Source organism: Schistocerca cancellata, chromosome 3, assembly GCF_023864275.1.
Source record: "Schistocerca cancellata isolate TAMUIC-IGC-003103 chromosome 3, iqSchCanc2.1, whole genome shotgun sequence".
Lineage (NCBI taxonomy): Eukaryota > Metazoa > Arthropoda > Insecta > Orthoptera > Acrididae > Schistocerca > Schistocerca cancellata.
Window position 1 is genome coordinate 538,885,464 of NC_064628.1, and position 20,347 is coordinate 538,905,810.

General features: G+C 45.7%; 1 protein-coding gene across 1 annotated transcript in view; it reads right to left on the bottom strand.

Annotated features, from left to right (window-relative positions):
• The window catches only part of LOC126175368 (protein kinase C-binding protein NELL1-like), a 931,698-nt gene extending 915,281 nt beyond the window's left edge, over positions 1-16,417 (bottom strand). Inside the window, exon 1 of the mRNA XM_049922135.1 lies at positions 16,327-16,417. Within this exon, the coding sequence (XP_049778092.1) occupies positions 16,327-16,360 (34 nt within the window). The 5' untranslated portion in view covers positions 16,361-16,417. The remainder of the gene's footprint in view (positions 1-16,326) is intronic.
• Between the last annotated feature and the right edge of the window lie 3,930 nt (positions 16,418-20,347).

The following is a 20,347-nucleotide window of genomic DNA, read 5'->3' on the forward strand; positions in this document are numbered from 1 at the left end:
TATTATTTGACTAAATGAATTTCCGACTTATCAGTGGCTGACTGGATAAATGCATTTGGAGAGAATGGGTAATGCAGCACTGTTGCTGATATTGCAATCGTAGTCTTAAAAGCTGATATAAATTCTCATCATAAATTGCTTCTTACGTTTATCGATACACTTAAGATACAGTACTGGGAAATGGTAACGTTATTTAAAGTTAAAATATTTATCTAACTCGATTTTAGACCAAAGGAACCAAAATTAGAAAGTATTTCTGGGAAGGGCGTGAACTAAATGTTGAAAATTTTGTCTGAAACTTTGGACAGAACAAACTGAAAATAAATACAAAGAATCGTGAAAAATGGGGGATTCCCGCTCGTTCAATTGTTGGTCTGCCAGTCCTCGTGCGCTGATTGCAGTGTTATCTTCTGAGACTGGCTTCGATAACAATAGTCATGAATTTTTTTCCAGAATTTATTTTACAGTTGCGGATAAAAGCTTCGTTGTGTACTGACAACGATGTCTATTGGGGACAAGGTAACTCACGATTCTGTAAAAGAACTAGGCTGTGTCATGTGACTAATTTACGTCATATTCACTTGGAAAACCAGTTTCGACCAACATCCATAAAAGGAGCACTATTAAATGCATCTCTGTTGGTGCACCAAAACTAAAAATAAAAAGTTCACTCCAGTTTTTCATAGCTTCAGCTTGCAAAGTTGTGGTAACAGTCAACATGTTGCTTTCTCCCGATATTAGGGCTGTAGTACGCACTAGAGGCATTCCTATTTACACGAGTCTGGTGGTGTTCACCGAGTTAGGCAGGCGCCTTACATCAAACAACTGCAAGAAAAAATTCCATTTTCCATGAAACAGAGATAAAATTTATAGTCTGCCCTTGATTCTATGAAATCTTCCATTCTTCTATCAAAATTGATGGTAAATTACGAAAGTACTGCATCGAGTCGTCAGTCGAACGAGGCGAGAACGTAATTTTATCCAGCCGAGATTATATGTTGCCTCTCGTCCACACCCACATTGAAATAAATAGCTGATTTACACATTCACGCAAAGTTTCCCGTGTAGTACGTTATTTCCTTACATGAGGAAAAACTGCATTTGTTTCAGAGAGAACTGTCTTCGGTTTGGTTCAAATGGCTCTGAGCACTATGGGACTTAACATCTGAGGTCATCAATCCCCTACTACTTAGAACTACTTAAACCTAAATAACCTAAGGACATCGCACACATCCATGCCAGAGGCAGGATTCGAACCTGCGACCATAGTGGTCGCGCGGTTGCCTTCGGTTTACAACGAAATCTGTCGCTCTTACGATCTTTCACCAAGCAAAATATCTGAACTGCAGATGAAAAATGGAAGACAAGAGAACTTCAGATGCAAGTGCGAGTTATGTGAAGGAAGTTCAACATGCCAAGAACTGGCGTTAGTTACCGCGGTGCGCTAGCAAAATGACGTTATCTACTATGGTACGCCCCTTGTTTCCACGTTTTAAACATTTACACTCATAGCAGATAACTCATATTGAGTTTATAAGTAACGCCGAGCCTTATAATTACTATTCATCAGGTGGATTCCTCGATCACATATTAGCCATATCTTGTCAAAAGTACGGATACATCGCTCGCTTTCATCACAACTGATATGCTGCGTTCACTATACTGAGTTCGCTTTTCATGGCTGTCTGTAAGTATTCAGTTGTTATTACTGTGTTCAGAATAATACACTGACCCGTCAGACGCAGTCTGGCTATGCCACCTGTTAGCAGTGTGTATTCCAATTAGTTTACCTACAGGCGGTAATGACTGTTTTTAGTTAAGAATAAAAGTACTTGGAGTACATTCTTAGCAGGAGAAAATGAACTAACGCGTGAGAGACTGTAGGAAATATTCCTGAGACTGGAACAACAGCAAAGCGTTCTTGTATCACTGGTAAAAAGAAGTAAGAGATTAGGTATATCGAATGGCAGTACAAGACACGAGGCGTGTGCATTCAATCTAAACTGTGCAACACAATTAAAGATTCATTTTTTCTAAACAGCGTATGTCTCCTATTACTTCGCAGAAGTTTTAAAAGTAGCTCAAAGGTGCCTAGCAACGTCGCCCTCAGGCTCGTCGACGCTTCTAACATCAAGTTGTCGACACATGCGAAAAAAAGGCCTGAGCTCAGAAGCACACGTGACGTGTTACGCTGGTTAATGATATCACATTGGCACTAAATTTCACCACAATTCTGCCCAATGCTACCGCGGACGTATCACACATTGGGAAGGTCGTCACACTTCCTCTTACCGACGTTTCACCCCTTCTTTTGGTGCCTCTGGAGGTAGCATAAAGAGAGTCAAAAAAACCACTCCTTTCCCTGGGACGTTGATTCCCCTGCATTGTGCGGTCAGAACCGACAGTTCGTACTGCGGTGAGTAACAGGACGAAGTTCTTAACAACCTTTAACAATACTGACACACCTTGGTGGCCTTAGAACCCTTCTCAAAGGTCTTTGTGGGTCTGCATCTCCACAAAACATGAGTGTATTCATTTGGAGTGTGGCGCGACCGTACGTTTTGGTCTCGTGTACAGAATGGAACCACTGCGAACCGTTCGAAACCATTCGACAAAATTTGACCATGATCCGAAGCTGCAAAATGCAATCACACTTTTTCATCCCTCGTGTTTTCGCACCCTCCTGTGGCATCATCACGGGGGGGTAGGGGCTCGACATCGACACATGCGTGATTCAATGGCAAAGGATCCGTCTAAGACCCCCCCAAATCGGCAACACCGTCCATCTTTATTGAGCATTTTAAAAATTTATCTGTGCACAGAAAAACTGTGAATTAGTACCAAGCACCTGCAGCCAGGCAACCACTTGACATCCCTCTTATTGCAGGTAGCTGCTAGCCGGCGCCTGAGACCAGTGCAGCCTGCCTGCAGGCATCTAGGGCTACATCACAGGTTACCTCTGTACAGATCGTTTTAAAATTCTCAGTAGGAGGTGTGGCCGAACTGGGAGGACTCAGAGGGCCTCTTTGTAGTTTAATTGATGCAATTGTAAAGCGTCGAACACCATCCGTTCCTCCCGCTCCCGGCCGGGATCACGACACACGAGGGGGCGAAACAGGAGGGCTGAAAAAGTATGAGCACCTTCTGCAGCTTCGGATCACGTTCAGACATCGTCGAATTATTTTGAACGGTCACTAGCGGTTCCACCCTGTACACGAGAGCAAAAATTGTGGTCGTGCTGCACTCCAAACGGGTGTGATCACGTTCAGTGGGGATGCATCACCACAAGGTCCTTAATGAAGGGTTGAAACGTCCAGGTGTGTCAGCAGTGTGAAAGGTTAACAAGAATGCCACACTGCGAACTGTCATTTTCGACGGCGAAATGCGTGGGAATCAACGCCCCAAGGCAAGAATGGGTTTCATTGACGGCCTTTAAGCGACACCTTCTCGTGTCTACTCTGAGCGGCGCTGTATCTGAAATATTTTCGTGGGCCTCCCTTAAGAAAATCGCGCGATTTCGACGCTGGGCCTTGCGATTTTGGCGTTCATTGCAGAGGCTTCAAGATAAGGGATGAAATGTTGATAAGAGGTGCTGCGACGACCTTCCCATCGTGTGATATGTTCATGGTGGCGTTGGGAAAAACTGTGATAAAATTTGGTGTCACATCACATGAAGTTCTGAGATTTTGTTAGTTTTTTTTGTTTTTTGTTTTTTGTGTGTCGACACCTCACGGTTTGAAGAGAAGTCGAGCCCGAGGGTGACCTCTCAGGGCACCACGATTTTGCACCTTTACAGTGGAAGACTGTTGGCACCTTTGAGCCACATTTCAAAATTCTGTGTTGCAATGGGAGTTGTCGAAAAAGTGATTCTTTAATTGTGCTGCTCAGTGTAGATTACTAACTGGCTACCTTGGTCTATGATTTACGATCCAACTGCAGATTACCTATCTAACGGCTCTCAGGGCATCGAAAATTAAATTTTCAATATTTCATATGATTAGCGTCCGGACTTACTAATCTTATACACTCCTGGAAATGGAAAAAAGAACACATTGACACCGGTGTGTCAGACGCACCATACTTGCTCCGGACACTGCGAGAGGGCTGTACAAGCAATGATCACACGCACGGCACAGCGGACACACCAGGAACCGCGGTGTTGGCCGTCGAATGGCGCTAGCTGCGCAGCATTTGTGCACCGCCGCCGTCAGTGTCAGCCAGTTTGCCGTGGCATACGGAGCTCCATCGCAGTCTTTAACACTGGTAGCATGCCGCGACAGCGTGGACGTGAACCGTATGTGCAGTTGACGGACTTTGAGCGAGGGCGTATAGTGGGCATGCGGGAGGCCGGGTGGACGTACCGCCGAATTGCTCAACACGTGGGGCGTGAGGTCTCCACAGTACATCGATGTTGTCGCCAGTGGTCGGCGGAAGGTGCACGTGCCCGTCGACCTGGGACCGGACCGCAGCGACGCACGGATGCACGCCAAGACCGTAGGATCGTACGCAGTGCCGTAGGGGACCGCACCGCCACTTCCCAGCAAATTAGGGACACTGTTGCTCCTGGGGTATCGGCGAGGACCATTCGCAACCGTCTCCATGAAGCTGGGCTACGGTCCCGCACACCGTTAGGCCGTCTTCCGCTCACGCCCCAACATCGTGCAGCCCGCCTCCAGTGGTGTCGCGACAGGCGTGAATGGAGGGACGAATGGAGACGTGTCGTCTTCAGCGATGAGAGTCGCTTCTGCCTTGGTGCCAATGATGGTCGTAAGCGTGTTTGGCGCCGTGCAGGTGAGCGCCACAATCAGGACTGCATACGACCGAGGCACACAGGGCCAACACCCGGCATCATGGTGTGGGGAGCGATCTCCTACACTGGCCGTACACCACTGGTGATCGTCGAGGGGACACTGAATAGTGCACGGTACATCCAAACCGTCATCGAACCCATCGTTCTACCATTCCTAGACCGGCAAGGGAACTTGCTGTTCCAACAGGACAATGCACGTCCGCATGTATCCCGTGCCACCCAACGTGCTCTAGAAGGTGTAAGTCAACTACCCTGGCCAGCAAGATCTCCGGATCTGTCCCCATTGAGCATGTTTGGGACTGGATGAAGCGTCGTCTCACGCGGTCTGCACGTCCAGCACGAACGCTGGTCCAACTGAGGCGCCAGGTGGAAATGGCATGGCAAGCCGTTCCACAGGACTACATCCAGCATCTCTACGATCGTCTCCATGGGAGAATAGCAGCCTGCATTGCTGCGAAAGGTGGATATACACTGTACTAGTGCCGACATTGTGCATGCTCTGTTGCCTCTGTCTATGTGCCTGTGGTTCTGTCAGTGTGATCATGTGATGTATCTGACCCCAGGAATGTGTCAATAAAGTTTCCCCTTCCTGGGACAATGAATTCACGGTGTTCTTATTTCAATTTCCAGGAGTGTATTAAAGGTTTACCACAGCGAGACAAGTGTTACTGTTAGAAACTGTGTATGTATCTTGACGCTGAGTACCTTACGGTGCGCGTATTGGCCAGACTATATTCAGGCATTATTTCAGATTGAGAGGTCTTAGCGATTTCCAACAAATTTTAAACATAATTTCAAACCTTTTCTAAACTTTTTCTCTCTTACATGCAAAACGTCAATTGAAACTCTTTTATACATGGGAATTCGATTCTTTAAAGACTCATGGGTCTACTGGTTTTATGAGGTAATATGTTTGGTGATGGCAGTTTAGTTTTTGCGTTTCACATTGCTTCTAAGTTTATTTCTTGCTCATTCTTTATTAACACTACTATTATGCATTATTTAATGTGTGTCTCCAGTTTCAATTTTAAAATTATACACCGTGTCCCAGAAATATTGTGACAGACATCGAGGGGTCGTGCAGGGTGTCTTCAGGAATATATCGAGGATAGGGACCCGTGTCCGGAAACGTTATCCGACCACAGTACAGAGCGTCGAAATTACAGGCGCCGGCGCTCGCCGCTGAGCCATGCCTTCGGCAGCTAACATGATTTTATACGCTGACGGACCGTAGGCGGAACGTTTCGCAATGTTGTTTGTTGTTCAGTGATCGCGACCGATTGCCACGATCACCAGTGGAAAAGATGCAGCTAAACTGCTGCGCAGGCAGGCCTTGTCTCCTAAGAATGCGATGTTGCTTTGCTTTGGTGGACGACAGTTTCGGACACGTGTTTCTCTCTGCAGTTTATTTTTCACCCGTACACTGAAAATCACTGGAGATTTTAGAGGATTCCGGAGAAAAATAAATAGCGGATGTAAAACCGTGTCCGAAATCACCACCACAGAGCAACAGAACATCGCTTCATACCAGACAAGGCCTTTCTACACAGGAGCTAGCTTCTTTTTCCCACTGGCGATCGTGGCAGTCACTCGCAATCACTGAATAACAAACAACATTGCGAGATTTTCCGCCTATCGTCCGTCAGCGTGCCTGTAACTTTGACGCTCTGTATTGTCGCTGGATGACTTTTCCGGACACGGGTTCCTACCCTCGATTTATTACTCAAGACACCCTATGCGACCCTTCGATGTCTGCCACAACAATTCTGGGACACCTCGCACGTATGCTATAAGGCATGTGCATATACTGTATATGCCGTGAAATGCATATATAAATGTACAATGCCGTACGTGGAATTTTCGACTGGGCTGGGGCTTACACAAACTGTAAACGAGGAGGAGGAGGATATTAGTGTGTAACGTCCCGTCGACAACGAGGTCATTAGAGACGGAGCGCAAGCTCGGGTGAGGGAAGAATGGCTCTGAGCACTATGGGACTTAACATCTGTGGTCATCAGTCCCCTAGAACTTAGAACTACTTAAACCTAACTAACCTAAGGACATCACACACATCCATGCCCGAGGCAGGATTCGAACCTGCGACCGGAGCGGTCACGCGGTTCGAGACTGAAGCGCCTTTAACCGCACGGCCACACCGGCCGGCAGGGGTGAGGGAAGGATAGGGAAGGAAATCGGCCGTGCCCTTTCAAAGGAACCATCCCGGCATTTGCCTCAACCGATTTAGGGAAATCACGGAAAACCTAAATCAGGATGGCCGGAGACGGGATTGAACCGTCGTCCTCCCGAATGCGAGTCCAGTGTAACTGTAAACGATGAAATATAGAAATAAATGTGGCCTTGTTAAGCTGGCCGTGGAATTTCGACAGGGAATGGGAGTGGGTGGAATAAAACTGAGCCGGCCGGAGTGGCCGTGCGATTCTAGGCGCTACAGTCTGGAGCTGCGCGACCGCTTCGGTCGCAGGTTCGAATCCTGCCTCTGGCATGGATGTGTGTGATGTCCTTAGGTTAGTTAGGTGTACGTAGTTCTAAGTTCTAGGGGACTGATGACCTCAGATGTTGAGTCCCATAGTGCTCAGAGCCATTTGAACCAATAAAACTGAGATGCAAGAAAAAAAGATGGACTGTCTGGCATTCGCAAAATTTTGTGATATAGTTGGAATGATTAGAAGAGGTGAGTAATCAAACTAGCAAGCTCCACAGACAGGTGACGAAAGCAGATTTATCGATCACAATCGAGAAGACACAGTATACTACGAACGTGAAGATAAGCTGAGCAACACTTAACATCAGTTCTTAAACATCGATAATTTATATGGAATAATATTCATATAATTAACACACTATTAAATAAATTTTTGATTTATAAAAGTCAATAATTAAACTTCAGTGCTATGTTACAGACGCAGAGTTCCATGAGATTTTCTGAAATCCCTGAAATTGTCCAGCATTTCCCTGATTTTTCAAGGTAAAATGTAATTTCCTGAGAGTTCCAGGTTTTCTGTAAGAATCGCCACCCTGTACATGGATACAACTAGGAGGAGACAAAATTCTGAAAGTAGAGAGATACTTGCAGAACAAAGAATTCTCAGGAGAATATTGAGATCTCGAACAACAGGAGGCGATAAAATAGAAGGCGGTACAACTAGACTGAGAGGATCTCTGACACCATCAGGAAAAGAAGGAGCATGTTCTCGGACACATCCTTAGAATGTACCCTGGAAGAGTGATACGTCAGATAACGAAGTTTTTTGTGAATAAGAGAAGGAAATAATGCTGTACCGAAGTGGGAGTAGAGGAGACCGAGATTTACAAAAGGTCAAATCTGAAATAAAGTAAGCCTCTGTAGTTCAGTGGCTGGTGTGCTGGGCTGCTATGCGGAAGACCCGGATTCGGTTACCAGTACTGCCAGGGATTTTTCTCTGGTGGGAGATACAGAACAGGGTGCGCTCAACCTCGTGATGCCAGTTGGGGAGCTACTTGAGTAAGTGGCGGCTGCTAGGCCAAGAAAGTCGAGACAGGCTCTGTATTGTCGTTGGATGACTTTTCCGGACACGGGCGATCCAGGTCGCATTCCCATGATGCCATTCACGTAGAATGAAACGACGGTCAGTCGGTCCCGATTCGCCCATCAGGTCCAGAACGCAGAGCTTTGCTCGCTTACTTCAAATAAAAACACAGACTGACATAGATTTCCAGGAAATCGTTAGCCTCAGGACAAAAATAAAAAAAGTAAAGAGACAGTAGAAAAATGCAAGGAATATAAACACGGTTTCCTTTATCCATGAACGACGTCTTGATGCAGGTGATTCCGTCTTCGTAGAGTTTCGACAGGCGCTCGATATTTTGTCACATCGTCGGATTTGTCCAGTATATGACCGTTCGGAATATCTTCAGAAATATGAGAAAGGTTCGAGGAATATTTGACTTGAGTTATCAGTCTTCTGACTGTTTGATGCGGCCTGCCACGAATTTCTCTCCTGTGCCAATCTCTTCATCTCGTAGTAGGACTTATTTGCTCGATGTATTCAAATCTCTGTCTTCTTCTAGAGAAGACATTCTTCTAGAGAAGACATTCCTCTACAGTTTCCTCTAGTACGATGGAAGTTATTCCACAATATCTTAACAGATACCCCATCAACCTGCCCCTTGTCCTTGTCAGTGTTATCCAAATATTCCTTTTCTCACCGATTCTCCGCAGAAGCTCCTCATTCCTTACCTTATCAGTCCACATAATTTTCAACATTCTTCTGTAGTACCACATTTCAAATGCTTCGATTCTTTTCTTTTCCGGCTTTCCCAGAGTCCATGTTTCATTATCATACGGTGATCTGCTCCAAACGTGCTATTCAGAAATTTCTTTCTTGACTAGTTGGTTGGTTGTTTTTGGGGAGGGAGACCAGACAGCGAGGTCATCGGTCTCATCGGATTAGGGAAGGTCGGGGAAGGAAGTCGGACGTGCCCTTTGAAAGGGCAGCGATTTAGGGAGCGATTTAGGGAAATCACGGAAAACCGAAATCAGCATGGCCGGACGCGGGATTGAACCGTCATCCTCCCGAATGCGAGTCCAGTGTCTAACCACTGCGCCACCTCGCTCGGTCTTTCTTGACTAACAGATCCCATAACGGTATAGTGGACGGAGAATGTTCCACAGAACTGAAACTGCCAACGGGTGTGCCACAAGAATGCGTAGTAGGCCCTCTAATGTTTTCAACCAACATCAACGATTCATTAGATAATGTCAGCAGAAGTATAAGATTGTTCTCTGGAAAAGCTGTTGTGCAGAGGAATGATTTGTCGTTGGACGATCGTTAGCAAAGCAGGAAGACAGGCAAATTTGACAGTTGGTGTAACGAACGCGTACTCTCTTTAAATGTGGATGCATATGAAGCAATGTCTGTAAAAAAGAGAAAGAACCCGATAATATCTGTTTACAAGTTTAGTGGTGAACATTTTGAGGAATGTGTGTGTTATACGCGTTTAAGCGCAATACTAAAAACCAATGTGAAATGGGACGTGCACTTAAAGTTAGTATTAGTTAAGGCGAATGAAAGACCTAGATGCTGTGGGAGGGTCTGGGGAAAATACAATGTACGTGCAAGCGAAATCAAATACAAGATGTTAGTGTGAACGGTTGTAGAGTGTTGGTTCCCCGTTTTGATTGCTTATTAAGTAGGCATACAGGGATCATCGTATTAAGAGACAGGCTCCAGGACCGTGTAGTCCATACGAAAATATAACAAAACGCTCGGGGAGCTTAAAAGGGAATCGTTGGAAGAAGGACGACGTAGTTTATGCAGGTGTCTGAAGAGATGCCGACACTGAGACTTGCAGACACCGAAGATTTGCGGATACAATCGGTCCACGGAGGGATCTGAAGCGATGGTCAGCCTGCCCCTCCCTCACCTCATATCACACTTTCAAGGCTTCGCGTCCGCACCTTACCCGACACCATCAGTACATCAGGGGATACCACGCGTTCAGTATTTATTAACAATACTATACTGTCAATATAATGAAGCCACCATGACATCAGATGTTCTGTCAGTATTTTCATTTGGCAACTCAATTTCAAGAAGCCAAGATGTCGAACAACCAATAGTTTGTCGGTATATTGTTAAGTATGAGTGTCAACAATAACAAAAGGAAGATGGTTCAAATGGCTCTGAGCACTATGGGACTTAACATCTGTGGTCATCAGTCCCCTAGAACTTAGAACTACTTAAACCTAACGAACCTAAGGACATCACACACATCCACGCCCGAGGCAGGATCAAAAGGAAGAAATGCAAAGGTGAATGGCTGACTAAGAGAAGGGCATGTCCACGCTAATTTTCTCACTGAAATCGGAGCTGGTACGCTATTAAACATCATTGAAATAACTTTCCTGTCGGCAGGAATGGCAGTTTTTCCTAATATTTTTTTCATCTGCATTTTCCTCTCCAGTTAGCATATTTTCTTTCTCTGTTCTGTCCCGTAACACCATTAATAATTTTTCATTAACGTCAAGAGGCATCGGATTTCAGTGAGAAAATTAACATGGTGTGTAAATTACCATGTTTTTTCTCTATTCTGTCCTGTGACATTATTAATAATTTTTGATAAACTCCAAGAGGCATCGAAGTTCAGTGAGCAAATTAACAAGGTGTATTTCGTTCTTTTTTCTTATCCATTCACGCATCCATTTTTTTTTTAGCCATAGTTAATGAAACAACAGGACACGCTGAATCGTTGTTCGAAAGCTTGGCTTCTTGAAATCGCGTTTCCAAATGAAAATACTGACATAAAGCTTTGACGGTGTGGGTGGCTTGAGTATTCTGAAATACTGCCAATATAGTGCTTTTAATAAATATTGAATTTGTGGAAGCCCCGTATGTACTGATGGTGTCAGGAAAGATACAGATACGGCGGCTTGAAAACGGGGATTCGCGGACATCACCAGCTCGAGAAAGACCTTCCCACCTTCTAAGGGATTGGTGCCGAAGCTACCTGGTAAAAATCCTATCCACAATTCACTGGCAAACCATACTGTTTTGTAGGTATCCGTTTCCGCATTTCTGCAGCATTTAGGGTCACCACCTGTCCACATTTTGGAGGAGGAGTCCCTACATTTTTGGAATAGTCCCGTGTCCGTACATAAGGTTGACGGAGAATCTTCAAGTCACCACTTTTTTCGTTTACATTATTGAGTTTTACTTTTTTATATCATACAGCATAATTTTTAATTTCATGCTCTTAAATTAATTTCATGCTCTTAAGTTTATCATCTTATTCTTATTAGTCAAAGCCAATATGTGTAAAATACATGACAAAGCAACAAAACAATAGGTTTAAAAGTCAACTGTTTCACCACCTCGTTTACATAACAGATGGTAAAGGAAGATTAAGGTTTAACTTCCCATCGACATCGAGATCATTAGAGACGGCGCAGAAGCTCGGATTAATTCAAGGATGGGGAAGGAAATTGGCCGTCGCCTTTCAAAGGAACCGACCCGACATGTGTTTGGACCGATTAGGGAAATCAACGGAAAACCTAATTCAGGATGGCTGGCCGCGGGTTTGAACCGTCGGCCTCGCGAATGCGAGTCGAGTGTGCTAACCACTGCGCCACCTCACTCCGTTATAACAGTTGGTGTTGAAGAGGGTTGAATTTATGGAGTGACCCAGTAAAGGAGTATTGACATATTCTGTACTTTTGCTGTTCCATAAGGTTACTAAAATTGTAGCCAGAAACTTATTAAAGACAGTGAAATTTTTATTAACGATAGTGAAATTTGTGTTTTATATTCCTGTGAGCAACGCACACATAGAAACAGTGTTTTCCTTGATTAGAAACTTGAGAAGTGATATGAGCTAAACGAACTTCAGTGAAGAATGTGTACTGTTAACTTCTTGTTAAAATTAACTACGTATAATATCAGCCGGTCAGAGTTCTACAGTGATATTTTGCACGAGATGAAACTTCTAAAAGATCGCTACATCAGACAGTAAGTACATCTGTTAGTTCCAGCGCCAGCTTTTTTGATTTTGACCAATGTATAAGGTAAAAACTGCTATCTTTTAAGTATTTTAAGTTTCAAATGTTATATTTATAGTTAAGTTTTGGTTTGAGGATAAAAACTGACGAATGTTACTAGCAATTGCACATTTAATATATTAAGTGCTATCTTTTCTTTGAAGTGTCCCGACTTTAGGCCTGCCAAATGAGACTATGTGCTGAATTTTTACCTGCTAAACGTGGCAATACTACCGGCATTCGCCCACGTGAAACGCTGTTGGGTAAGTTTAGAGAACGTGTGTTCAAAGAAGTCTGTGCGACGTCTCTGGTGTCACCATCGTACATCCTGGGTAGGGATCATGAAGATCGAGACATTAGAACGCAGGCATAGGCATATAGATTTATTTAGGCGTACAGACCTATTTATCCATTTCTCAAATAAGCGAATGGAATAGGAAAGAAAATGCTGTTGAGTTGTACCCTCTGCCAGTGGCCTGCGAAGTATATACTGGGTGATCAAAAAGTCAGTATAAATTTGAAAACTTAATAAACTACGGAATAATGTAGATAGAGAGGTAAAAATTGTCACACATGCGTGGAATGACATGGGGTTTTATTAGAACAAAAAGAAAAAAAGAAAGTATTGCTAGACGCCTGAAAGATCTATTGCGCGCGTCGTTTGGTGATGATCGTGTGCTCAGCCGCCACTTTCGTCATGCTTGGCCTCCCAGGTCCCCAGACGTCAGTCCGTGCGATTATTGGCTTTGGGGTTACCTGAAGTCGCAAGTTTATAGTGATCGACCGACATCTCTAGGGATGCTGAAAGACAACATCCGACGCCAATGCCTCACCATAACTCATGACATGCTTTACAGTGCTGTTCACAACATTATTCCTCGACTAGAGCTATTGTTGAGGAATGATGGTGGACATTTGAGGATTTCCTGTAAAGAATATCATCTTTGCTTTGTCTTACTTTGTTATGCTAATTATTGCTATTCTGACCAGATGAAGCGCCATCTGTCGGACATTTTTTGAACTTTTGTATTTCTTTGGTTCTAATAAAACACCATGTCATTCCAAGCATGTGTGTCAATTTGTACCTCTCTATCTACATTATTCCGTGATTTATTCAGTTTTCAAATTTATACTGACTTTTTGATCACCAGGTATGTTGGTGTAGGAAGTATGAGAAGGAAAGAATACTGGACAAAGCTAAAGAGCAGAAGAAAAGAAGTTGATCCAAATTAACGTGGTGCTCAGATGGTCAAAAGGAAATGAGGGAGAAACAACGTGTCTCGAAAGACTTCACAGGCGACGCAGCTGAAGGCCCGTAGAATCTTGAGCTCATATGGTCCGCACAAAACTGCGTCCGTTAGATCGCGCGACGAATTCGGCGAGGTCCTTGTCGACGCGTTCACCTCGAGCGCTCTAAGCGCCTCTTTGTACGCACAACCGCGCAGGAGGGGCGCGCGGCTGCGTGCCGCAGGTTCCCGTCCTTTGATCCGGCGCCGGGAAGCCCCGCCACGGCGAGGGGCGTGGTTTCCGCGTGCGCCCGCCACGTGCCCGCCGCCGCCGCCTCTGCCCTCCCACTCGCGCATTATCAGACACACCGCTCACTCCCTGAGCACTCTCTAATAACGACATCTCTGCGTGTCGCCTCGCCCGCGTGCCGCCACAGAGTGCGAGGACAGCAGTAGTCCAATTACTCATTCAACCTAGTCTCAAAAATTTTGAATCTTCGTTGAACTGACACCCCTATCTGACATTTCGTCCACTGTGCCTCCACCACAAATACTACAATGCTTTAGCCACATCGGCGATAATATGAGAGTATACGCAACGGAAATTTCGCACGATATGAGGAAAAGCTACCATGAATTACTACAATTATCTTGATGTCTCTGATTGTCGTGTACCCTCAGACGCACTATTTATGTTGTTATTTCTTAATTTTCGCGTGCAATCTGGCTGGCTATCGATTGTTGATACCAAACAGCATGAAATCGTAAGAAAAATATATCACTGACGGCAACAATGGGCTATAGAGAAGCTCTCCCTTATAATACTTTGTTGTGAGCGCACGACTATGTAGTTGTGGGAAAAAAAACCTTTAGGCTGATGATTCAGTTAGTATTTGAGCAATGAGAGTGCTAATTAAAGTCACGCGTAGAGAACGGACACGCATTACACAATTTCAGTGTCAAATGTATTCGTCGTACCTCGTTGTGGACAGTCTATTGCGATTTTTGTTCAGCTTAGTTGAGTGCTGGATCATTAACTGATGCAATGCCGTTCGTAATACTGTCCTCATATCGCAACCTTCACTATCCGTGTTATCATCAACCAGTCACTGAATTGACGAAGGAGAAGACAGAAGTAACGTCACGAGTTGCTCACACATTTCATCATTGCGGTTGACGTAAAATGGAGTTTGTGATGAGGAAAGAATTGGTGATAAGTAACGTGACGGTGTTGAGACGCAACTAGGTACACACAGATAAGAATATGTACAGATAATCGGCCTTCAGTTTGAAATCCGTATTTCGTTCACAATGCATTCCCAGTCCCGGAGACTGATGCGGAGGTTTTGACATTCACATTCTGTCACTATCTGCATGTAGCAGTTAGCATAGTTCCAGCTACACATTCATGGATCACTGACAAGACGACACAATTATGGCTTACTTAAACTACTCAACTTTAAAAGCTATGTATATGATAATTTCCTATAATTATATCGCTCTGTATGTGTAACGGGAGTAGTGAAAATTTTAGTATAAAAACATGGACGAAATAATATTTGGAACCTGAAGCTATCTTCAGGGTTCGAAACGCGTTGCGAATAAATTCTCGATCTGATACTGAAGAAGGTTCTTTTAATATTTTAACGTGTTTAGACAGAACGTGTGTGGCACCATTCAAAATGTGCACTACACTCTAAAAACGACGCCGGTTAAGTGCACCGGTGGGTTGCGTCAGAAATAATGTGACAGCACAGAGGGGCGCCTCCCAGGTGGCTGACGGCGTTTAAGCGTCGCAGCGTAGCGCAAGGGGTCCTCATGAATAGGGCTAATCCCCCGCTGCAGACAAGCGACAGCGCACTCCCCCCCCCCCCTCCCCACCACCACTGTGCGAGTAGGGTGTGCCGGCTGACTGCAATGACGTAACGCTGTTGTGGCGAGTGTCAGGGCTCTGCCAGGTACGGCGGCCGCTGTGTACGCACCAGGCCGCTGCCAGGTGGCTGCCAAATTGGCACAGGTTGCTCCCGTGTCGTGCACAGCACACGCCGCCAAGTGCCGGGCTGGTAATTTTCAGTTTACGTCCACCGAACTATTTTACCGTCGTGCCAGTTCGGAAAAGTTACACGAAACAACGGCAATACTTTTCCGAATGAAATTGAGTGTATCTTCATTGAAAACCGGAAACAGCAGTATTTTACACTGTTCCGTCCCCGAGGTAATGTCCAAGTGTAGAGGGACACGACACCAGTTCATCACTTGAAAATCTTGATTTTTTTTTTTTTTTTTTTTTTGCGTCGACTTTCATATTTCTGTACCACTGGTCTAATTACGTATGATACACCGCACCGTAATGTTATTCTGGACGACAGTCTCACTGGCAATGACTTCAGACAATTATTATTCCTCAGCTATAGCACACAGGGAATTGCTGACTTAACGTATCCACTCTTTACGTTGGTATGTCTCGATGGACATTCCTTTCATTCAGACCTCGCGCCACACGACGTTTTCTGTGAAATAATGCTTCAGATCGAGTGCTTGGGGTGTACCGGCTGTGAGACAGCTAAGTGGAAGGGAGCGCGCGAGGGTTGGAGCGCAGCCCGTCCGCCGGCACCCTGAAGGTGCCGTGACAGTGGCTAGCGGCTGACCGGTGGTGGCGGCGCCGGCGGCGACGGGGTGCGTGGCCGAGACGCGCGCCCACCGGCAATCGATAAGGCGGAAAATGCGGCGTGCGCGGCGCGTGTGTGCCTGCCTACCTGGAGCCAGCCAGACGAGCAGCACGAGGAGCATGGCGGCCCGCGCCCGGCTAGCGGCCCGCGCTCTCGCCGCCCCGCATCGCCGCGCGCCACCGCCGCCGCCGCCTGGCACTGGGACCGTAGTCGCGGCTCGCCGCCGCCTCGCTTCTGCTGGCGCTGCCCCCGGCACGTCGACCGCTCCTGCTGGCTGGCGACCGCTGCGTCCCGCGCCGCCCGGCGTACTGGTGCGAGCCGCCGCGACGGTCCGCGCCGCCCCCCACCCCACCGCCGCCGCCGCGACCCCCACCCCCTACCGGCGCCGCCGCCGCCGACGGGCGCGCACTGCTCCCTAGCGGCTGGACGGCGCACCAACCAATCAATGGAGCCTCGCCACAGGCCGGCGCCAGGGGAGTTGCGACTCTCAAGAAAACTGGAAGACCTCGGTCGTGGTGAATCACAATTACCTCTGACCCGCCATCTGCACCGGCGACCTCTACGGCCAGCTAGCAGTGGTGCTCTCCGATCGATGGAGACGCTAGGAACTAGCCGAGTGTTTCACTCCAATTCTCAGCAACTCTCTTCGTTACAACTACGAACTTATCCTGGTGTAACCACATACCCCTCAACCAACCTCATAAAAATAAAAAAAAACACGTTTATTATAGGTTCGGTCGCTGAGACCTCCACGTATCGGTTCACAACAAAAATCATCACCACACTGAACACTGAAATATTTACCGCAAAAATAGGTTAAAAATGTTCAAATGTGTGTGAAAGCTTATGGGACTTAACTGCTAAGGTCATCAGTCCCTAAACTTACACACTACTTAACCTAAATTACCCTAGGGACAAACACACACACCCATCCCCGAGGGAGGACTCGAACCGCCGGCGGGACCAGCCGCACAGTCCACGACTGCAGCGCCCTAGACCGCTCGGTCAATCCCGAGCGCAAAGCCGGCCGTTGTGGCCGAGCGGTTCTAGGCGCTTTAGTCTCGAAACGCGCGACCGCTACGGTCGCAGGTTCGAATCCTGCCTCGGGCATGGCTGTATGTGATATCCGTAGGTTAGTTAGGTTTAAGTAGGTCTAAGTTCTAGGGGACTGATGACCTCAGATGTTAAGTCCCATAGTGCTCAGAGACGTGCGCAAACATAGGTTCAAGAGTCATCCTGTAGTGTCTAATTATCCAAAAGGTGTCCTGTTTTTGGGGTGGGGCATGGTGGTGGTCGTCGATCTTCCCACTGGTTTAGCACGTACCGCCACGACTTCCTCTCCTGGACGTAATCTCAGAGTTTCACTTACATCCAAGGCCCACAGTTACTTGGTGGAAGATACACTCTAAGAGAAAAAAGACCCACCACCAAGGAATCATCTGAATGGGGCAGAAATCGCTACTCGTGATGTACTTGTACAGACAAATTAATGACTACAATTTCAGAAAAAACTGGATGATTTCTTCAAGAGAAAGAGCTTCAAATGTTGAGCCAGTCCCTAACGCGTTCGTCCACCTGTGGCCCTTAAGCGCAACACTATGTCGACGATATTCTACGCCCCGTTTTGTTGCCATTTTTGGCAAGCCATACTGGGCTTACGTTTCAGCAAGATAATCCTCCCAACATATGTACACACAAGGCGAAAGTTTCTACCGGTCAAACCCTTCCTCGGCCAGCAACGTCGTCGGATCTCTCCCCATGTGAGAATATTTGGAGCATTCTGAGCAGGACTCTACAATCAGCTCGCGATTCTGACGATCTAACGCGCCAATTGGACAGAATTTGACACGATATCCCTCAAGAGGACATCCAACAACTCTGCTAATCAATGCCAAGCCGCGTAACTGCTTGCGTGAGAAACAGAGATGGACCAACACATTGCTGTCTTGCTCAGTTTGTGAAGCTTTCTCTTGAATAAATCATCCAGTTTTTCTAAAATTGTCATCCTTTGTTGGTCTGTACATGTACGACACATCTACCTATTGGCTTCCCATTCAGATAATCGTGCTGCATCGTTTACTTTTTTCTACTTTTTTGTCTTAGAGTGTATTCCACGTTTTTAGCTTTACACCTTTGTGTTCTAGTTGTAGCGTCCTTGGCTAGTAACGAAAATGTTTTGGCTCTCAGTTCTTTTTGGGTCACCGCATACATTTTGAATAAAAGTCATAATTGACTTCGGTGCCAAAGATTTCCCGTATGAGGATTCACCCGCGTTCTGCCAACAGTCTTGTCGAGTAGGGTCGAAGCGGACTGACGTTGGATCATCCTCCTCCCATTCGGGTGCGAAACTGCGGAAGAATCAGCAATGATTAACGAAGTGAGGATGCAGTAGGTAGTGGAAACCACTGAAATAAAGATATATGGTGTATGCCTTGAAATGTGTCCTCTCGATAGAGAAATTTTTTCAAAGGAAAAAGAATCCTCCTAAGCGACAAGCAAAAATTCGAATGATTTACCAATTTCACATGTGTGTATTACCGCGTCAGGAAGGCCCATTCCAACAGCGAGGGGATTATCTTCCTATACTTACAGAGTGCATTACCTTTTGTAAGAAATAGCTAGTGATCTGAAAAGATAAAAGAAACTAGTAACAATTACTCCCATCGTCTTAAAAATAACGATGTTCCAGGCCAATATGTTTCGTTGTCTGCCGTCATTGTTCAGTGAATCTCGACCGTGATAGTCTGATAAAATTCTTACTCCGAATAAAGTAAAAGTTAATTTAATCGGGCTTCGCTAGTGGCGCAGATAGGTTCTTTTTGTATTACGAGAATGAATAACGAAAGAGCAATAATGAAGGTCAAATCGTTTGGTCGTTGAACAATCCGGATCCAACCGTTTGAAGATGTCCTCTGCAAATCATAATGTTATTCTGGTAATGGAAGTAAGGTATTTCATCTAGTACCACGAAATTAAACATAGTTGATTACTTACTATTCTGTAAACAGAGTGTACACGTAACTTGCATGTTGCTCCCAAAACGACAAGACAGAGAACGAAAGTTAAGTAACGAAGTCACAAAGGAATAGGAAACATAGGATTGTTAAAAGAAGATAACGTAGCATATGGCTAGTCGCTCAGGCTCGTGATTTTAGTCATATACCGTACACATGTGTACAGACATTGAAAAATTAAATACCGCGAATGCGAAAAATAGTACCGTCATGTATTTTAGTTTATGATTAAAAAGAAATACTCAGGACATGTGGACTGTAATGACCGACACTATTCGCGAAAGATTTAGGATTGGTCCACTTCGGATCCCCAGGAGGAGAATGCCAAGGGACAGGTGACCATGAGAGAAGTCCAAGACCGTAGGCTAATATTAATAGCAGCAGAAAACGGTGTAACGGGATGAGGATTCGTCATGAATGTACCGAGATGAACCCTGTGCCTCTGGTAGAACTATTAAAGCTGCGTCACCTCCAACCCACTGTAAACTACATTACTGCGATTGATCTGTGGAAATTTTGTGGTTTTGTAAGTAGGTTTAATAAAAATAAAGCATTATTGACTAGTTTTTCTTAAATGAACTGTACTGATGAAAAATATTGCGTATAACGAATTACATGTACGTATCATCGTAGTTAACAAATTGGAAATGCTATAAACTTTTTAAAAGAACTGACAGTGAAACAAAATTTATACTCATATCATATACACTCCTGGAAATGGAAAAAAGAACACATTGACACCGGTGTGTCAGACCCACCATACTTGCTCCGGACACTGCGAGAGGGCTGTACAAGCAATGATCACACGCACGGCACAGCGGACACACCAGGAACCGCGGTGTTGGCCGTCGAATGGCGCTAGCTGCGCAGCATTTGTGCACCGCCGCCGTCAGTGTCAGCCAGTTTGCCGTGGCATACGGAGCTCCATCGCAGTCTTTAACACTGGTAGCATGCCGCGACAGCGTGGACGTGAACCGTATGTGCAGTTGACGGACTTTGAGCGAGGGCGTATAGTGGGCATGCGGGAGGCCGGGTGGACGTACCGCCGAATTGCTCAACACGTGGGGCGTGAGGTCTCCACAGTGCACGTGCCC